This window comes from Dermochelys coriacea, chromosome 4, assembly GCF_009764565.3.
Source record: "Dermochelys coriacea isolate rDerCor1 chromosome 4, rDerCor1.pri.v4, whole genome shotgun sequence".
Classification (NCBI taxonomy): Eukaryota; Metazoa; Chordata; order Testudines; family Dermochelyidae; genus Dermochelys; species Dermochelys coriacea.
The window spans coordinates 90,681,916-90,701,476 of record NC_050071.1 but is presented as its reverse complement, the minus strand read 5'-3'; the positions used below and the strand labels follow the sequence as shown (position 1 = coordinate 90,701,476).

General features: G+C 40.0%; 2 protein-coding genes across 4 annotated transcripts in view; one reads left to right on the top strand and one right to left on the bottom strand.

Moving 5' to 3' along the window:
• PAICS (phosphoribosylaminoimidazole carboxylase and phosphoribosylaminoimidazolesuccinocarboxamide synthase) overlaps positions 1 to 19,561 on the top strand; it is a 62,928-nt gene that overhangs the window by 13,352 nt on the left and 30,015 nt on the right. Inside the window, exons 4-9 of one of the 2 annotated variants that reach the window (XM_038399139.2) lie at positions 2,863 to 2,952; positions 3,153 to 3,248; positions 10,232 to 10,318; positions 14,773 to 14,844; positions 16,588 to 16,989; positions 17,769 to 17,831. In XM_038399139.2, coding sequence (XP_038255067.2) covers positions 2,863 to 2,952; positions 3,153 to 3,248; positions 10,232 to 10,318; positions 14,773 to 14,844; positions 16,588 to 16,989; positions 17,769 to 17,831 — 810 coding nt within the window. The remainder of the gene's footprint in view (positions 1 to 2,862; positions 2,953 to 3,152; positions 3,249 to 10,231; positions 10,319 to 14,772; positions 14,845 to 16,587; positions 16,990 to 17,768; positions 17,832 to 19,561) is intronic. The other variant, XM_038399141.2, reaches the window with a different exon arrangement.
• Positions 1 to 19,561, bottom strand: part of PPAT (phosphoribosyl pyrophosphate amidotransferase) — a 76,780-nt gene that overhangs the window by 44,781 nt on the left and 12,438 nt on the right. The gene's annotated exons all lie outside the window — the stretch shown is intronic.

Below are 19,561 nucleotides of genomic sequence, written 5' to 3'. Positions count from 1 at the left end.
ATTTTCTTTGTTGGGCCTGTCCTGTAGTAGGTAATTTTTGGGTACTCTTCTGACTCTGTCAGTCAATCTGTTTCTTCACTTCAGCAGATGGATATTGTAGTTGTAAGAACGCTTGATAGAGATCTTGTAGGTTTTTGTGTCTGTCTGAGGGGTTGGAGCAAATGCGCTTGTATAGTAGAGCTTGGCTGTAGACAATGGATCGTGTGGTGTGGTCTGGATGAAAGCTGGAGGCATGTAGGTAAGTATAGCGGTCAGTAGGTTTCCGGTATAGGGTGGTGTTTATGTGACCATCTCTTATTAGCACCGTAGTGTCCAGGAAGTGGATCTCTTGTGTGGACTGGTCCAGGCTGAGGTTGATGGTAGGATGGAAATTGTTGAAATCATGGTAGAATTTCTCAAGGGCTTCTTTTCCATGGCTCCAGATGATGAAGATGTCATCAATATAGTGCAAGTAGAGTAGGGGCATTAGGGGACGAGAGCCGAGGAAGTGTTGTTCTAAGTCAGCCATAAAAATGTTGGCATACTGTGGGGCCATGCGGGTACCCACAGCAGTGCCACTGATTTGAAGGTATACATTGTCCCCAAATGTGAAATAGTTGTGGGTGAGGATAAAGTCATAAAGTTCAGCCACCAGGTTTGCCATGACATTATTGGGGATACTGTTACTGATGGCTTGTAGTCCATCTTTGTGTGGAATGTTGGTGTAGAGGACTTCTACATCCATAGTGGCTAGGATGGTGTTTTCAGGGAGATCACTGATGGATTGTAGTTTCCTCAGGAAGTCAGTGTTGTCTCGAAGATAGCTAGGAGTGCTGGTAGCGTAGGGCCTGAAGGAGGGAGTCTACATAGCCAGACAATCCTGCTGTCAGGATGCCAATGCCCGAGATGATGAGGCATCCAGGATTTCCAGGTTTATGGATCTTGGGTAGCAGACAGAATACCGCTGGTCGGGGTTCTGGGGTGTGTCTGTGCGGATTTGCTCTTGTGCTTTTTCAGGGAGTTTCTTGAGCAGATGGTGTACTTTCTTTTGGTAACCCTCAGTGGGATCAGAATGTAATGGCTTGTAGAATGTGGTGCTGGATAGCAGCCTCTTGTTCATATTCTGACCTATTCATTATAATGAGAGCATCTCCTTTGTCAGCCTTTTTGATTATGATGTCAGAGTTGTTTCTGAGACTTTGGATGGCATTGTGTTCTGCACAGCTGAGGTTATGGGGCAAGTGATGCTGCTTTTTCACAATTTTAACCCGTGTACGTTGGCAGAAGCACTCTATTGTGGAAGTCCAGTCTGTTGTTTCGACCTTCAGGAGGTGTCCACCCAGAATCCTCCTTTTTGTAGTGTTGCTAGGAAGGTCTCTGTGGGTTAGTATGTTGTTCAGAGGTGTGCTGGAGATACTCCTTGAGTAGGAGACATCAAAAATAGGATTCTAGGTCACCGCAGAACTATACCATCATAGGGCCTAATCACATCAGCCACACTATCAGAGGCTCGTCTGCCTGCACATCTATCAATGTGATATATGCCATCATGTGCCAGCAATGCCCCTCTGCCATGCACATTGACCAAACTGGACAGTCTCTACATAAAAGAATAAATGGACACAAATCAGACATCAAGAATTATAACATTCAAAAACCAGTCGGAGAACACTTCAATCTCTCTGGTCACTAGATTACAGACCTAAAAGTGGCAATTCTTCAACAACAACAACTTCAAAAACAGACTCCAACGAGAGACTGCTGAATTGAAATTAATTTGCAAACTGGACACCATTAACTTAAGCTTCAATAAAGACTGAGTGGATGTGTCATTACACAAAGTAAAACTATTTCCCCATGTTTATTTCCCCCCTACTGTTCCTCACAGGTTCTTGTCAACTGCTGGAAATGGACCACCCTGATTATCACTACAAAAGGTTTTGTTTTCCTCTCCTGCTGGTAATAGCTCACTTTACCTGATCACTCTTGTTACAGTGTGTACAGTAACGCCCCTTGTTTCATGTTCTCTGCATACATAAAAGCTCCCTACTGTATTTTCCACTGCATGCATCCGATGAAGCGAGCTGTAGCTCACGAAAGCTTATGCTCAAATAGATTTGTTAGTCTCTAAGGTGCCACAAGTACTCCTTTTCTTTTTGCAGATACAGACTAACACGGCTGCTACTCTGAAACCTGTCATTACAGACAGAAATTTTCATACAGATGACGACTTGTTTATACTGATCTATATACGATACACTGAAATGTAACAATATTTATATTCCAATTAATATTATGTGGCAAAAAATGAGAAAGTAAGCAATTTTTCATTAATAGTGTGGTGTGACAATTTTGTCTTTTTATGTCTGATTTTAATCTGGTTGTAAGCAAGCAGTTTTAAGTGAGGTGAAACTCTGGTGTACGCAGGGCAAATCAGACTCATGAAAGGGGTACAGTAGTCTGGAAAGATTGAAAGCCACTGATCTAGTTAACAATGTCACCCCTCTCAACTTTTGAACTCACTTCCTCCTTTGGTCCAAAACAGTCTAAATCTTTAGGGCAAATTGCAATACTTGTCTAGTCTTCTAAGCTTTGTAAAGAAAAGAGGAAGAATTGTTAAGTTTGTGAGTGGAATGGTGGTAAGATCTGTGTTTATTTTCTCTTTGGTCATTGTTGGCTTTCAATATTGGGTGAAATTGCTGGATCTGTAATTAACAGGTTTGTTTATTTATTTGTATTTGTCAAATAAGCCTGTTTTAGACCCTTTTCATTTTGATTTTTAACAAATTAAATAACCTGTAAAAGGTAACAAAAGTAAAACTTCCACAACTAAAGAATTATTGCAAAAATGTGTTACCCTAATTCAATACATTATTTACACAGAAATGCCTGGAGACACAGGTGAAGAGGACTCTGTTAGTAATATGTCAGAAGATCTACGGGTCACAAATATAGAGCAAGTTTCTGACACAGGTAAATAAAAATTCCTATTTTACATAAACTCCTCAATTTAGTAAGCCAATTCATATCTGAAAAACCACTGGAGAGATATTCTGAAACACTAATTGGACAACAGAACGGTCTACAAATCCTTTAAGTAGAAGAGAATGCCAGCACCTTATGTAGTGACATCTACGCTTTTCATTAATTCAGTGTGCATTATACATTTATAGCGCTCCCTGACAAATTCAATGAAGACAAGTCTGTAAGAAATCTTTTAGAAGAACTAGGTGCCACACATATAAAGGAAGAAGAGGACATTGGTTTAGGTGAGTCGAATGGAACATACTTTTATTTCTTTTTGTTTTATGTAAATCCTGTCAGTCCAAGATTCGGAATTATTATATGCTATGGTATAACAAAGTATGATATTTTACTTCCCATTCATAGTAAAATTAGAGAAGAAGTCAAAATCTCATAATAAAAAACCCACAAAACACACCATATGCTTCTTACAGTACTCTATACTAACATATTCTTTGCAAAGATTCAGGACTAAATATGGTCTGGCGGGTGGGGGGAGGGGGGGGAGGGGAAGCTTAACACCTAACTGGAAAGATGTGGGAATGCCTTTTTATTGCCGTATTTCCAGCGAAGGAAACTCCATGACCTCCTTTGGCAGCCTTAACCACAGTATTCAGCCTTTAAGCAGAGTATGTTCAAAAAGTTTTAAATGTCAAATTTAAAATCTTCTGACAGATGAGGTTTCTGTAACCATTACTTCAGAGAATCTGGCAGCTTCGCATTTACCAAGAGGGAAAGCTGAGACAAGCGAGTGATAGACATGAGATTACTTCTTGTGATTAACCAGATGCTCTATTGGACAGCATTGCTCTTACCCATCTACCAAAATTCTGCCTGTGTAATAAAAGCACATAATTACACCCTTTATAGATCCCCATGACAAACAGCATGCTCAGATTCTAAGGTAAGGAAAAACAGGCTGACCTTTCCCATAAAAATCAAAATTTGAGAGAGAGAGGCCTGCTAAATCCAAGGTTGGGAGTTCAATATTGAGGGGGCCATTTAGGGATATGGGCCAAAAATTGGGGATTGGTCCTTCTTTAAGCAGGGGGCTGGACTAGATGACCTCCTGAGGTCCCTTCCAACCCCAATATTCTATGATTCTATGAGATTGTGGATCAGAGTTAAAGCTATTTGTAAAATGTGTAAGGTGACATTTTACATGCTGATATGTTATCTGAATGCATGAACCCAAAGGATAAGGGAATTATAGGCAGAGCTGGTTGTGCCACATATAATTAAGATAGACTTCCCATTATAAGACCATTTTCAGTGGCACAAAACTCTGCCAACTTTCACCTTTTGGGCTGAAATTTTCCATGTCAAGTAACCATTGTATCATGATGCGCGCGCGCGCACGCACGCGCACACACACACCTTAATTAAGGTTGCAAAAACCAATCTTAATTCTGGCATTTCCTAACTTTTCAGTGCTTGAATTCACAATCTTTTTTTTTTTTTAAATGTAGTGTTTTGTTTTATGTAATGTGTATACAGGTTACCTTAGTCATTACCATTTTAATCACTGGAAAAAAACTATGAATTCCTTTTTGCAAAATTTCATTTAGTAGTTTGGCAGAACTGTGACTGAGTGAGCATTTACATTTCAAAAACTACTGTTTTCAAGTGTAATTCTGCTAAAAACTGCCTCTTGGATGACACTTCGCACACAGTTTCTTATTCCAGAAAAGAATTCTATCCTGCACTTCCCCAGTTCAAAGAAGAAAGAAAGAGTTTAATTATTCTAAATACAGAAGATAATACCACTCAGATTTTTATGTTTATTTTGCTAATGAAATGGGGTGGGGAAAAAGAATGATTTTTACATTATGAAATTATGGAGGTCTTTTGTTTCTTTTGCAGTGGTACCTATAGATATTTTCAAAATGAACATATAGTGAGAAACTGATGGTTGAAGCACTAGTATGCAGCCTTGTGCAGTCCAGTACTTCATAGATTCCTATGCTGATGAATAAAATTAAGACTTTGTCATGGTTATTTTTAGTAAAAGTCACAGACAGCTCGTGGGCAATAAATAAAAATTCATGGAAACCCTTGACCTCTCTGTGGCTTTTACTAAAAACAATGGGGGGAGGGGGGCTGACAGGGGAGGACTGAAGCCGGAACCCCATTGGGGGGGGGGGGGAGAGCCAGAGCCCTGCTGCAGTGGGGAGTCCAACACACGCAGCGGGCGGCTGAGAGCTCTGCACCCCATGAGCTCTGCACTTCACCACTCCAGCACTGAAGTGGAAAATGTCACAGAGATCTCTGAAAGTCACAAAATCCGTGATATAAATCTTATCCTTACTGATGAAACATGATGAGGTGAACACAGAGTGCTTCTCAGCTGGTATAAGTTGTCCCAGAATCTGCCACTGGTCCTTTACAAATACTCCATACTCAGCAGAATATTACCAAAAGATTGTGTGGATCAAATAGGCACGTGGTTACTGGACAGACTCAGATGTTGTAGTTTAAATAAGAAATACCTTAAAAAAAAAAAATCTACATTTGCAAAGAAAGGTTAATACTGCATTTTATATTCACAAAAATAGAGAAATTCAGGTAACCTTCCATCAGACTGTCACATCTGGGCATCTTCCTAATTATTACATACACACATCCCTTTTGACGTTTGATGTATACCTAAGTTTCCTAGTTATTACTTACCGTATATACTCGATCATAAGACGGTTCGTTTATAAGTCGACTCCCCCCAAGATGGATAAGTAAAAATGGAAAATTTTTATGACCCATTCATAAACCGACCCTATAATTCAGGGGGTCGGCAAACTTTGGCTGCCGGGCCATCAGAATAAACTGCTGGCGGGCCGAAATGGTTTGTTTACCTCAACTGTCCACAGGCATGAAGGTAAACCTAAAAAAACAAAGTGTCCTGGCATGCCAGCTACTTACCCTTATGGGCCAGGACAGCAACTGATGGGGAAATTTGGTGGTGGTGGGGGGGGGGTAACCTTGTGACCATCAAAACTATGACCCCACCCCAGCCCAGGATCCCCACACTCTCCCCATTCCATCCCTTCCCACCTTATCTGGGGAGGATGTTCCAGCGGGCTGGGCTGAGCGGCACAGCCACTGCATGCTCCGGCAGGCCAGGTGGCGTGGCCATAGCCTGCTCTGGTGGGTGGCACCAAGTGGCACAACTGCAGCCTGCCAGCCCTGGAGCTGCAGCTGCTTTGGAGGCTGGAGGGGAAAGCAGCGTGGCCAGAAGCAGAGAGACTCTGGCCCCGCCTATTCCCTTCTGGCTCTGCTGCCTCTCCTTGCCCCCTCTGGTGGGGGGAGAGGCTGTGTCCCACCTCCCCCCCCATACCTGTTCATAAGCTGACCCCCTTCTCTGATGCTTCCCTTTTTTACTAAAAAAATTCAGCTTATGAACGAGTATATATGGTACTTTTAAGCTTATGGCTCAGATTCATCTCTCACTTTGTTATGAGAAGAAAATGCAATAGTGTTAGTCAAAAACCTGATCTAATTGCCTCAGTGCCCATTTCAGCATAAACTACAAATTATGTTGAGGGTTCTCAATTTGTTTTCCCCTTCCTTCCCCCCCAAAAAAGTATAGTCTCTAAATAATGCCTACTTTTAGAAGTACCAGCCCACACATATCTCTACTTGTAGGAATTCTTCCAAAAATAGTTGCTCCTTAATGATCTTTTTCTAATAATTTCTCCATTTCACCTTTTCATTCCAGTAGCTGTCTCAATGGATTTTCTAACAGAGGGTGCCAAAGTAAGGCATTTATTACAAAGAGTGTCTTAATTTTTGGCAATAAAAGCCTAAGACAGTGGTTTTTGACCATCTGGGGCTCAGGACCATTAGTAAATGTTTATAGCCTGTTGCAACCCAGTAAATAGTCTTGAGGTGGAGACCCTGGAGTGGTTTTGGTCAGCTCCTGACCCCCCAGGTGGGGGGGTTGGGTCCTGTCCAGCACTTACCCCACAGTGACAGTTCCTGTGCTGTGGGTCTGGCTGGGCTTGGCTCCCCACTCCAGCCACTGCAACTTCTTGGGTTGCAGTGCCACTCAGGTTTGGCCTTACCCCCCTGACTGAGCCAAATTTGTGAGAGTGGAGTTATGACCTAGCTCACGGGTCTACCAGAGCTCCCACCATCATGACAGCTGGGCTAAAACTGAGTGGCGCTCGGACCCCGGAGGTTGCAGTGCCTGAAGCAGGGAGGCGAACCCAGCCAGCCCTGTGAGACAGGAGCTACCACACAACCCTTTTAAACATTCTGGCGATTCAATTTTGGTTCACGACCCAGAGGTTGAGAAACCATGGTCCAGGAGAGTCTAAATCCATTGTTAAGTTTTGCTTATTCTGCTACAGGGCATGAACTAGTCATATTTTTCATGAATCCATGTCAAAACACTGGAGATAGAGAGAGAGATTAATTTTCAGTTTTTTGGTGTTTTTTTTTTTTTTTTTAAAGACAACTTTTAGGCAGAGTTCATTCTTGAAATGTATTCAGAGCGGACAATTACTTCTACTCATGCAAAGGGTGAAACTGAATTCACTCAGAGGCAAAACTAGTCTATTCTGACCCAGTATATCAAATTTTGCATAGACCTCTCTCTCAAGACCATGGATGAGGTCCTTACAATATTAAGTACTTGGTTTAATTTTATAATTTCTCTTAGTCTTGTTATATGAAAGATCAGTGAAAAAAATAAAAGAAGCTTCCAAAAAGCTATCTTCCTAACATGCTTTAAAAAACAACACTAATCTTTCTTAGGGCTTCCCCCACCCTTTTGATTTTACTATAAGGCAAATTCAAGCAGATCTGTAGGTAGTCTTGCTGAGATAAGTTCCTAGGCCATGACTTTAAAAACACTGTGCTTAAAGTTAGGTGCTTAAATCCATACATATCAGACACCCAAATAAATGGCCTCTTTATGGCTGCTGCTGGGTGCTCAGGACTTTTGGCAAGACAGGTGACAGATACAGATTTCGGATCCCAACGTAGTTCATTTCAGCAAAATGGGGAGGCAGAGTACTGGATGTTTTCTGTTTCAGTCACTTCGATAATCAAATAATGCATATATCCACAGAGTCTCAGCCCTACGTACACAGTGCCACAGATCTGCCCAGCACTTTATTTTCTCTGAAAAGCTGCAAAGAATTTTTACAAGCTTGGTAATCTAGGAATAAAGAGTTTCCTCAGAACTTACCCTGCAGCAATGTTCTCTAGTTTCGACATCTTCAGGTTCTTAGGCAACCAATTTGTGCTACAGATGACAAACATGAGACTGAAATTTATGAAACAGGCTCCTAATTCCTGCCCACAAACCGAAGAAAATGGGATGCGTAGAGATGGTCTATGAAGGGATGGAGAAGATGACTAGAGAAGCTGCTACTACAGTGCTCTAATCCCCAATGAACACAGCAAACTGTCTTGCTTTATACCAAGCCAATCATGCATAAAGTAAAGATTGAATGTGGCTATTGGCAAATGCTCATAACTTGGTTTGACTAACCAGTGTTGATGGAGCCAAGGCGTATTAGAACTAAAGTAAAAAAGAGTGTGTTTGATGTTTGCTCTGTGTAGATGAGGTCTTAAAGTCTATGTCTACACTGCAGTTGGGAGAGAAAAGGAGTACTTGTGGCACCTTAGAGACTAACAAATTTATTAGAGCATAAGCTTTCGTGAGCTACAGCTCACTTCATCGGATGCATTCCGATGAAGTGAGCTGTAGCTCACGAAAGCTTATGCTCTAATAAATTTGTTAGTCCCTAAGGTGCCACAAGTACTCCTTTTCTTTTTGCGAATACAGACTAACACGGCTGCTACTCTGAAAAAAGTTGGGAGAGAGACACCCAGCACAGGTAGACAGACTCGCTAGTGTGCAAATAACTAACTAAATAGCGTTGACGCTATGGCTTGCGCAGCAACTCAGACTTTCAAGCCTACCTGACCCCATAGGTTTGAGCTCAGTTGGCTAACCAGAGCTGCAACATACACACTGCTATATTTAGCACACCAGCTTAAACTCAGCTAGTGAAAGTTTGCCTGCCCAGGCTGAGAGGTTCTCTTCCAGCAGCAGTGCAAACATACCTAGAGTACCCTTCACTGAACTTTTAGCAGGAATTTCAGAAAAAGCTGAAAGTCTAGATTCTTGGCTCACAGGAAATGAGCATTATGATGTGAATGTTGTAAAGAAAGCTAAAGCAAAGCAACAATTGACAAAAGCAAAACAAGTCCACACTGATTTTTTTGGTACATTTTTAATAACTTGTTAAAGTTACAGATCACATTTTGTTGATTAACGTTTAACGGCAGTGTTCTCCAATGGACTGAGAACAGGCCTAGAAGCCAGCCACTGACCCGTTCTACAGCTTTGTGCTTTTACCTTCTCTATATCAGTTTCTTCAGCTGCATAATAAGGATACGAATAAATTCTTGCCTCATTTGCCAGTCACAAAGGGAGCGCCACCAAATGGAAGAGAACCAATTAAATGGGAGACCAGCACTCCTCCCCATCCCAGAGAAAAACAAACATAGAAACATGTCAGCAGTAGCCAGCAGAGAAAAAGGCAAATCATGGTAGCACAATGTAAACAAATGGCACATTTTTAGAATGCGTCTCGTTTGTGGATTGCAAGTGTAGTATTCTCCTCTGTCAGTCTTCCATCACAGATACACTGAACATGGCATCACAATGCACTACCACGGAGAAGGCAGACTATGCATTTCTTGCCCTTTTTCAGTCTGATTCAATGCCTACTGAAGTCAGTCCATGGAAGTCATTGGACCAAACCCTTTACCAGAATCACTATATTAACACCTTATAAAATGCACACATGCATTGTCAGTTCATTTTATTTTATTTGTGTTACTGTAGTACCTAGAGGCCTGAAATGAGATCATGGCACTGTACAAACACATAGTAAGAAACAGTTGTTTCCCCAAAAAGCTTACCATCTAAATAATTCATTGATGTCAATTCCATTCCCTAACTTAAACTGACCAATTATAAATCATATGGTATTTATTCTAACTAGAAGAATTTTTTTTTAAAATGATATCCCAGGTTTGTTTCAAAGTGTTGCCATCAGATTTTTTTAGCCAACAGACAAGAAAGAAAAACAATTAAGTGAATTAACAATGAGAGTTATTACTCCAATAGCATGAATTTGCTATTACAGAAGCTCTGGTGTGTGGGTGGTTATGTTTAAGACATTATAAAAAATGATTATATGAATTTACACAGAAATCTCTGAAGATAAAGAGGACTTCGTTAATTTCACCCAAGACGACTTGGAACCTACACATATAAAGAGAGAGACAATTGACATAGGTAAGATAAGAGATCATTTCCATAATGATCTTGGAAGTCTATTCCATTTTAGTGGAGAATTATGCTGTTCTATGAAGTCAAGTTAACATTTTTAAAGGGTTCAGTAGCACAAATACAGTTTTTGTTTTATCACACCATTTAATTGTACATACACAAGATTCCCCTAAAAATGCTAATTTACAAATCACAAATTAAAAAAAGAACAGTTATACTTTACAGTACTATGTTGGACATAAAAAATACTTTTTGTATTTGATGTGCACACAAATACCATCTTATTTTATCCAGATACTAGAAAGTATTGGCCAAACACCTAAAATAGCTGCCATTCAACTCAACAGCAGTGGCCATTTTAAGACTATTCAGGCTTTTCAAACCATTTTATGCTAGTGCAGTTCTTTTAAGGAATGTATGTATGGATCACAATCCAATAATTAAAAAATAGAGATGTTATGACTTATTAACAAATTTAATTCAAATCACTAATTTATAAATGCGTATCTCATGTCAAGCATTTGAGAAAAAAATGGCCTAATTAAAAACAGATTTGCAAACAGTTGGTCATGGAAGTAGAAGAGAAATACTGATGTTTCAGAATCAATGAGCATAGAAGCCGTGTAAGGACAAAACCAAGTCACAATTGGGATTAAAGGGTACAAGGCTGATCTGGAATCTACAGGTCTTCCACATGGCATCAAAATACCACAGGTTTACACCACAATGATTACAGATCTAGAAAACATGACTTAGGAGGAAAGATTAAACAAACTTAATTGTTTCAGTCCAGAGAAGAGAAGACTGACGGGGAAAATCTGATAGTCTTCAAGTACATAAAAGGTTGTTATAAAGAAGAGGGTAATAAATTGTTCTCCTTAACCACAGAGGACAGGACAAGTAGTAATGGGTTTAAATTGCAGCAAGGGAGATTCAGGTTAGATACTAGGAAAAAACTTACTAATTGTAAGCATAGTTAAGCACTAGAACAATTTACCTAGAGGTTGCAGAATCTCAGTTATTGGAAGCTTTTAAAAAAAGGTTACACAAAACACCTGTCAGGGATAGTTCTGCCTCAGTGCAGGGGACTGGACTAGATAACCTAGCAAGGTCCCTTCCAGTCCTACATTTCTATGATTTCTACGACAACCACAACTACATCAAAGCAATTCTATGAAGGTGACATTGTATGGGGAGACAAAACTATATTGAGACCAGGGCAAAACAACATCCATCTAGGTTCAGAGACACAGCCAAGTCACATGAATGCAGCAAGAACTTTTCATGTAGAATGATACTATGAATAATAAAATGTCATGTGAATACTTTCATTTGCGTACTATGCAAATCAATTGCTTTTCTGTTCTTGTCATGTAATATCCATTCCAGAATACGAATCATTTAAAGACAGCAGTGCACAAATAGGTTAAAAACACAACATGGTTGAGAGGAATGAGTATGGGACTAGGAGGTAGAGATGGGATTAGAATGCAGGAATTCCTATCACTGACTCACTGGGTTGCCTTGGACAGGTCACTTAAAAGCATAAGAATCACCATACGAATCAGACCAGTGGTCCTCTGGTTCAGTACAACAGCAGCCAGTCCTACGTTTCAGAGAAAAGTGCAAAAATTCTCACAAAGGACATTTATGGAATAATTTGCTAATTTTTTGTAATGAGACAATTAATGGTTGGTTTATGGCATGAAGTATAATTTCTGAATCAGTCTGCCTTTCTATAAAATTTACACTTAGATGTATTTTTATGAAGATACAACTATTTGTAACATCCTTTCAAAATATAATTAAGGTATAAAGAGCTGCATAACTGCTAAGAACTAATTTACACGTAGAATACTAATCTCATTTTTCCTGATTGTATCCAATAAAGTCATGCTTATTTACTAGTGATCTTATATGTTTACAAGAGTACACACAGTTCTGTCCTTTATTAAAAGCCCACATGGCCTAAGACATCCAAGTATCCAAAAACAAGGAAAGAAGAGAAAACTCAGTCTTCCTCCAGATCCTGAAACCTCAGAAAGGGTGAAATCCTAGCCCTACTGAAGTCAGTGACAAAACTCACATTGTGCAGTAAAATTCTGGCCTTGAAGAAGTCAAAGTGTTTACATAAAAACCTGACTCAGGAAGAGGGGGGGAGGAGGGGAGGAAGTCTTATGTCATGAGACTTGGGTTCTGATGAACACTGACGTTTTCAAGAATTCTGAAGATTCCTAACGAATCTTAAAACCTTTAACTTTTTATTTATTACTATTTAACAGCGGTTTGTGTACTATACAGAATGCAAATCTATATTAATGGAACAGTACGGGTAAGCTATCAATAAAGCCCTACATTAGAGTCTTTGTCTTCAACTGAAGCACGCTGAACATGGCTCCCTCCAAAGGAGCACAAAAATCGTTCCATCTGTTGATTTAACTCTACTATTTTCTCTAATGAAGGCATCATTGAGATTCAGCACACGTGAAAACCCCAATGGCAATCCCTACTTGATAACCACATCAGCCCACTATATTAAAGAAGCCCTTTAAAAGAGTTTAAACCGTCTAAGTTAAAGTCACATCTCTCAGTTAATTTTTAAAGACAATGCTAATATTTTTCAACTGTCCATTGAATTTTCCTGTAAATATAGTGTAGATAAGGTCTACATTTGTAGCATGTGGAGAAAAAAAAAAAAAGCACTAAAAACAATGAAAAAAAACAAAAAACGCACACACGCCTTTGAAGAGAAGACAGACAAACAAGAAAGGGCACGATCCTGATGTTTAACACCACTTAAGTATTTTAAATGAATTAAAACGGACACAAAAATTAATAGTATTGGGGAGGGGGAAAACTGTGGATTGGATATTCCCCACATCTTTCCTTGAAGTAGGATAACATGGCTAGCTGTCTATCAAAGGCTTTGTCTTCATAGCTAAAAAGGTAGTTTGTACCTCAACTAGCTACATCAAGATAAATCCTAAGTGACTGGGGGAAGGAGAAGGACTGATGAAGGAGGATAGCATGGCTGTCTGTCAGTCCTTCTCCTTCCCCCAGTCACTTAGGATTTATCTTGATGTAGCTAGTACATCTTTCCTTGTTTCCTTTACTTCTTTCCTTGTTTTTGGATACTTGAGGTACAAACTACCTCTGCCTTGCCTCCACAACACCTTTTCTGCTATGAAGACAAAGCCTTTGATAGACAGCTAGCCATGCTATCCTCCTTCAAGGACAGCTGAAAAATATTAGGATTATGACCAGGGCTGTACCTAGCTATTTTGCTGCCCTACGCAGCCCCTCCACTGGCAAGCGGGCGGGCCCCAGGCCTCTGCGGGCGGGCGGGGGGGGTGGGGGCTGGCCACTTCCTACGGGAAGTGGAGTGACCCAGCCCCAGCCTGCTCCGCTCCCCTGGCTCCCAGCCGTGCCGCCAGCAAGTGCTGGGGGGCGGTTCTCCCCTCCCCTCAAGCCTGGGAGTCAGGGGAGTGAAGCAGAGCAGGTATAAAATCATATATAAAAATACAAAAGTGAGAGCACATGATTACTGAAAAATTGATTTTATAATTATATGGTAAAAATGAGAAAGTAACTCAATTGGAACATACTGTACTTCCATTTCAGTGTATTCTATATATATGAAATTTTAGTTTGTACTGACTTCACTAGTGCTTTTTAATGTAGCCTGTTGTAAAACTGCAAATATCTAGATGAGTTGATGTACCCCCTGGAAGACCTCTGAGCCTAAGGTACTTATCTGGCCCCCATTACTGAGATATTAGAGTGCCTCACAATGATTAACATATTTATCCTTCCAGAAGTACAATTTTGAGAAGTACAATTATTCCTATTTTATAGATAAGGTACTGTGGCACAGAGAGACTAAGTGACTTGCCCAAGGGCACACAGGAAGTGTGTGGTGGAGCAGGAAACAGAGGGATCTGGGTTTCCCATTACCAAGCTAATGCCCTAATCACTGGACAATCTCTAGCTAATAATTAGAACTGTACAGGTTAAAATGTAAAGGTCACAATCATGGGACGGCACTTCATCAAATCAGTGGCTCTGCCAGTTCTGTCCATTTTATGAACCAAACAACTTAACAGAGTTCCTTTGCTTAGTAACTTGTAATGTGTATAATATATAGTTATTATACTGAATGAGAAGTGAGGCATAAAACAGCTACAGTACAGTCTATATTTACATCACATTTGTATTTGCTTGGCAATAATTTGAATTGCCAAGTACTGGGGAGATCCATCAGATAAGTTAAAAATGTCTTAGTTTAATTCTGATTTTTTTCGAAAGGCAAGGCAAACTGGTTGAGACAGCTGTATCTAAGCATTAAATGTTACTACAATCTTTTTAATTTAAGTTGTTATTATGGATCTGCAGAAGGTGGGGAGAATATACACAATTCACATATCTAAACAGATTTAACATAAAACTGCATTTTTTGCTAGATGATGATTCTATAAGTTCTACTTCAGAGGATATATCTGGCCCATCAGTAGTGAAACAGATAACCGGGACAGGTAAGTGTCCAGTTATACACATCTAAGTTTAAAAAAAAAAAAAAAAGTGTAATTTCAATCACAATAGCCCAAGACAATCTGATCTCTACTGTGGATCCAGCTGTCATTGTTTATTATCTACTTCAATTCAGCTGTGGATAAAACTAAATTGTCAGAGAGAGAGAGAGAGAGAGAGAGAGACATAGTAAACATTTAGCTACCAAAACACTTGTCTTGATTATACACAGAGGTAAAATGTGTACATTCATCTTGTAAACCATTGCTCCCATTTTAAGGTTCAGTTAGATCAACTATTGTTCTAGCAGTATTGTCCCAAGTGAAATCATCTAATCTACACTTGAAACAAAAATGTGTTTTTCACTCAAGTTTGGGTGCATCTATAATCATGGTACGGATCACAATCCCTTCAGATTCCCTAATATGTATGCTCCGAGCCTCCAGACTGGATCCTGGTGGCAGCTATTGGGTGTGAACCCCCTGAAACGGCCTCCAATACCTTGATTTACTGAGAAGCAGTCCCTATACCAGCTCTACTCAGTGGAGCAGGAGCACTGTCCCCACACTAGGCTCTGTTCTAGCAGCAAGAATTGCTAGAATGGAGCCATAGTGCATATAGGTATTTTCTGTACAAGCACCAGAGAGAGCTGCTACCACACAATCATTATGAACAGAGATCACATTCCAACAAATTACATAAGCACGTGCTTAACTACGGGCATGGGTATAGTCCCATTTAAGCTGAAAGAACATGTCTGCAGTTAAGCTTCTGCTTATGTAATTTGCTGGACTGTCCCATTGTTGTTTTCTTTAAATATATTTCCCACTCATATTGAAGTATTAGTAAAATTCTGTCACTCTTAATTATTTAAATCTTAAATTACATATTCAACTGAGACAGCTCCAAAAATACAGCTTTGTGTTTTAGCCAATTCCGGACAATCATTTTTAAAAAGTCCCTTTCTAGCTTTCATCACCAGTCTCATTCTGCAGTATATCCAAAACTCTGCAGTTCATGAGATACAGTACTTTTTAATCTTGTGTTATGGTACACTTCTATTTGGACAGTTACATTGACTTCCCAAATACTTAAGAATTAGGTTCAAATCTTAATCACTAACCTTTAAATTTATTTCATACAGTACTTGTTCCGATACAGTAGCAAAATGTACTTGCTCTTGGTGTTCGAACCTCACACTCTCACTTTGCTCTATACACAATTTATGATTGATGTCACCACCTGGACACTAGGAAACATCTAGATACTGGGCTTTTGCTCATCTAGTCTACCTGCTACAATTCTCACCTTCATGATGCATTTGTACTAGTACATCCCTTTCTACTTTTAAAGTTAATATGAAAATATTTCCTCTTATTACTGATACAGAAGTTGCTGTTTATGCTTGAACTTTAATTGCTACTCTCTGTACAGCTTCTGATACAAATGTTTTAAAGTTAATAATACATTGCAACAATAAAACGCACGGACAAAAATCTGTTACCATCTGAAGGCATTGACAACTTAAGTTTCATTTGCAGAAAAATATTTTTGCATGCATGACTGAACTGTTCCAATTTATTATTGCAACATATACACCTTTAAAGTCTCGAGAAAAAAAAATTCAGAAATCCTAGTTCAAATTTTAAATTTACTCCACACTCTATTCTGAATAAAATTTAACTACAGATATACTTTTTTTTTTGTGTATTCTGCAATCCCGTTATTTGTTTCATTCATATTTTCAGACAATTTAATTCCTTTGGATGAAGCACAAAATCACTTTAGGGTTATTACAGTTCATGATACAGGAGCAGGAAAACACTGGAGTGATAATGAAGTCAGAGCTCTGATAAATATATGGTCAGATGAGAAGATACAACAAATGCTTGAAGGCGCAACAAGAAATAAAGAAATCTTTGAGGAGATTGCCAGAAGGTTAATGAAAATTGGCATAGACAGAGACTGGAAGCAGTGTCGCACAAAGTACAAGAACTTAAAATATGAATACCGTGCACTGCAAAAAGAAAATGATCATCTTGGAAATCCCAGACGAAAGATGAGGTTTTACGATGAAGTTGACTGCATCTTCAGAAGACAATCTCTAGTTGCATCTAGCTGGGGATGTGAAAGTTCTAATCTCATATCAGGTATTAGAACAGTAGTGAAAATACCACTCTCTTGACTAAACTTATAAACATGACAATTTTCCGCTCTTCGACATTGAGCATTGGAGTTAGTTGAAGTGACAGGTTGTAGAGTTGGTCAGACAGGTTTTGTAAAATTATATGGACGGTGAATTCTGAGAACAGTAGCAAATAAGAGCATAGGCTTTATCGTATCCAAGCAAAATGAAGGGATAAAGAACAGGGAGCCCATCTCTATACAATAAAAGTGTTCCCCATTAATTTGATAACTGCTGTGTCCTGGGCTGATAAACATTGCTGCCTAGGATTATATTTTAGCCCAGATGTAATTACCTACCTCATGAACGGAATCAATCTCAAGTTACATTCTTTATTTAAAAAGATTTAGAGATATTGCTTTCATTTTGGTATCCTAATGTGGTCTTCACAAACTTGCAATGAAGAAAAAAATGTAATGCTATAATTTGACAATGAATCATTTGAGAATGTAATGAAGTCTTACACCAGTGTCAGCTCATGGCCGTCTCTCAGGTCAGCACCAGAAAGGAGTACCGACACATGATAACTTTGTAGCAAAGCTCATCTGATTTTGAGCATCAGATTTGTGAAAGCAAACATACTTTCTAGTGGCACCTAACCTGTCCAGGACATTCCTATTGCTACTCTGAGCCACCTTCTCTAAACATTACCTACATATCATAAAGACTTTTTTGGTTTGTCTGTTTTTAGAACACCTCTAAAAGTATATTCGTTCATAGAATATTTTGTTTTCCTTTTATAAGAGTCAGTGGGAGACGTTATCACAAACACAGGACCTTGGGGTATCAAGAGAAAAGCATCTGATGGTAAGAGTTTTTTTGCCTTTTTGAGGATATGCAAATAATGTTGAATATTTGATGAAACTTGCATCTCGCATTCAAGTTGTAAAACAATCACTTATTAGTAAGGCTGCTAGTTTGTCATGGAAGTCACGGATTCCGTGACCTCCGTGACTTCTGCAGCAGCTAGTGCAGCTGGCCTGGAGGCCACCTGAGCAGCTCGGGCAGCCCCAGGGCCAGCTGCACAGGCTGCTGCTGGGGCAGTCTCAGGCCACCGTGCTCCCCTCCCCCAGCAGCAGGAGTGGTTTGGGGGGGGACATCAAGTGTGGGAAGGGGTGAGGGCTTTGGGTGGCGCTTACCTCGGGGCGGAGTGGCAACATCCCTCAGCTCCTGGGGAGGTGCAGCCAGAGGGCTCTGCATGCTGCCTCTGCCTGCCGGCATCGCCCCCCTGCAGTTCCCATTGGCCACAGTTCCCAGCCAATGGGAGCTGCAGAGCTGGTACTCAGGATGGAGGCAGCGTACAGAGGCGCCTCCGCCTAGGAGCTGAGGGAAGGGGACGTCGCTGCTTCCAGGGAAGCACGGAGCCAGGCCGCACACCGCTGCCCTTCCTCCCCCCTCCTCCCCGCAGATTTAATCAAGGGTATATAGTACAAGTCATGGACGGGCATGTGCCGTGAATTTTTGTTTACTGCTTGTGATCTGTCCATGACTTTTACTAAAAATACCCATGACTAAAACATAGCCTTACTTATTAGGCTAATCAAGAGGTTTCTTCAGGATTCTGTTGGGAAAGTGTGTGATTTCTTTGTCCCAATGCTTACTAAGAGGGAGAGAAATATGCCAGCAACAGAAATTTCTCAGGCCTTGAAGACTAAAACCTCAGAAAAGATAAAGAAACTGTACTGGATAGATGGCATCTGAGCCATCTGAAAGAAGGCCAAATAAAAACCACTCAAGACTGGAGGTGTTTGGTGCCCACTGCACACTGGTGAGATACTAACATGGCACCCATATTTAAAGAGAAAGACACCAGAGAAAGCACCAGAAGCCTATAAACCTGTGAGCCTAACTTCCATATTGAGAAGATTCTAGAATCACTATCATGAACAAAAGGAAACACGTTAAGGGGAGAAGACTGGCCTGTTAGTGTCAGCATAAACTCAAAAAAGAGGTACGATGCTTTCCTTAGCAAGTCAATAATGGAAATGCAGATTAAACAAGAGCCTGTCAGCACAGTACCCACTAGGCTAATGTAAATGGTTAGCTAGAAGATCACTTATAGTGATGTTCTATTTGCTGAACAATTGGCTTTGTTAAGGATGGACTAATTTAAGTCAGAACTATTTAAATAACCAAATTTTAATCATGATTTCCATTTACCTTTTAGTCATTTTCCTAAAGATAAACTGTATAGGATAGATCGCCTAACATAGCAAAGGTGTCAACTAACAGGAAAAGGGTTTTCCTTGTTAGTGACCATATGAGTTATATCTTAAGTGGTTACAAGATTCAACATACTGACCAGAGATAGGATCAGAATGTAAGGAGTACTGACCCGTAGTGTAGAGGACAGTAGTGTAGAGAAAAATGAAGCACTATCAGCTTGATATTGGGCAGCTGTTAGAATACAATAAGCAAGCACTGGGATACAGAGAAAGGAATAGAGCACAAATCAGAAAAGAGTATGGTATTATACAGAAATTTAGCAAGATCATCTCTGGAGCAATACAAGTCTACATATTACAGCAAAGCTATCC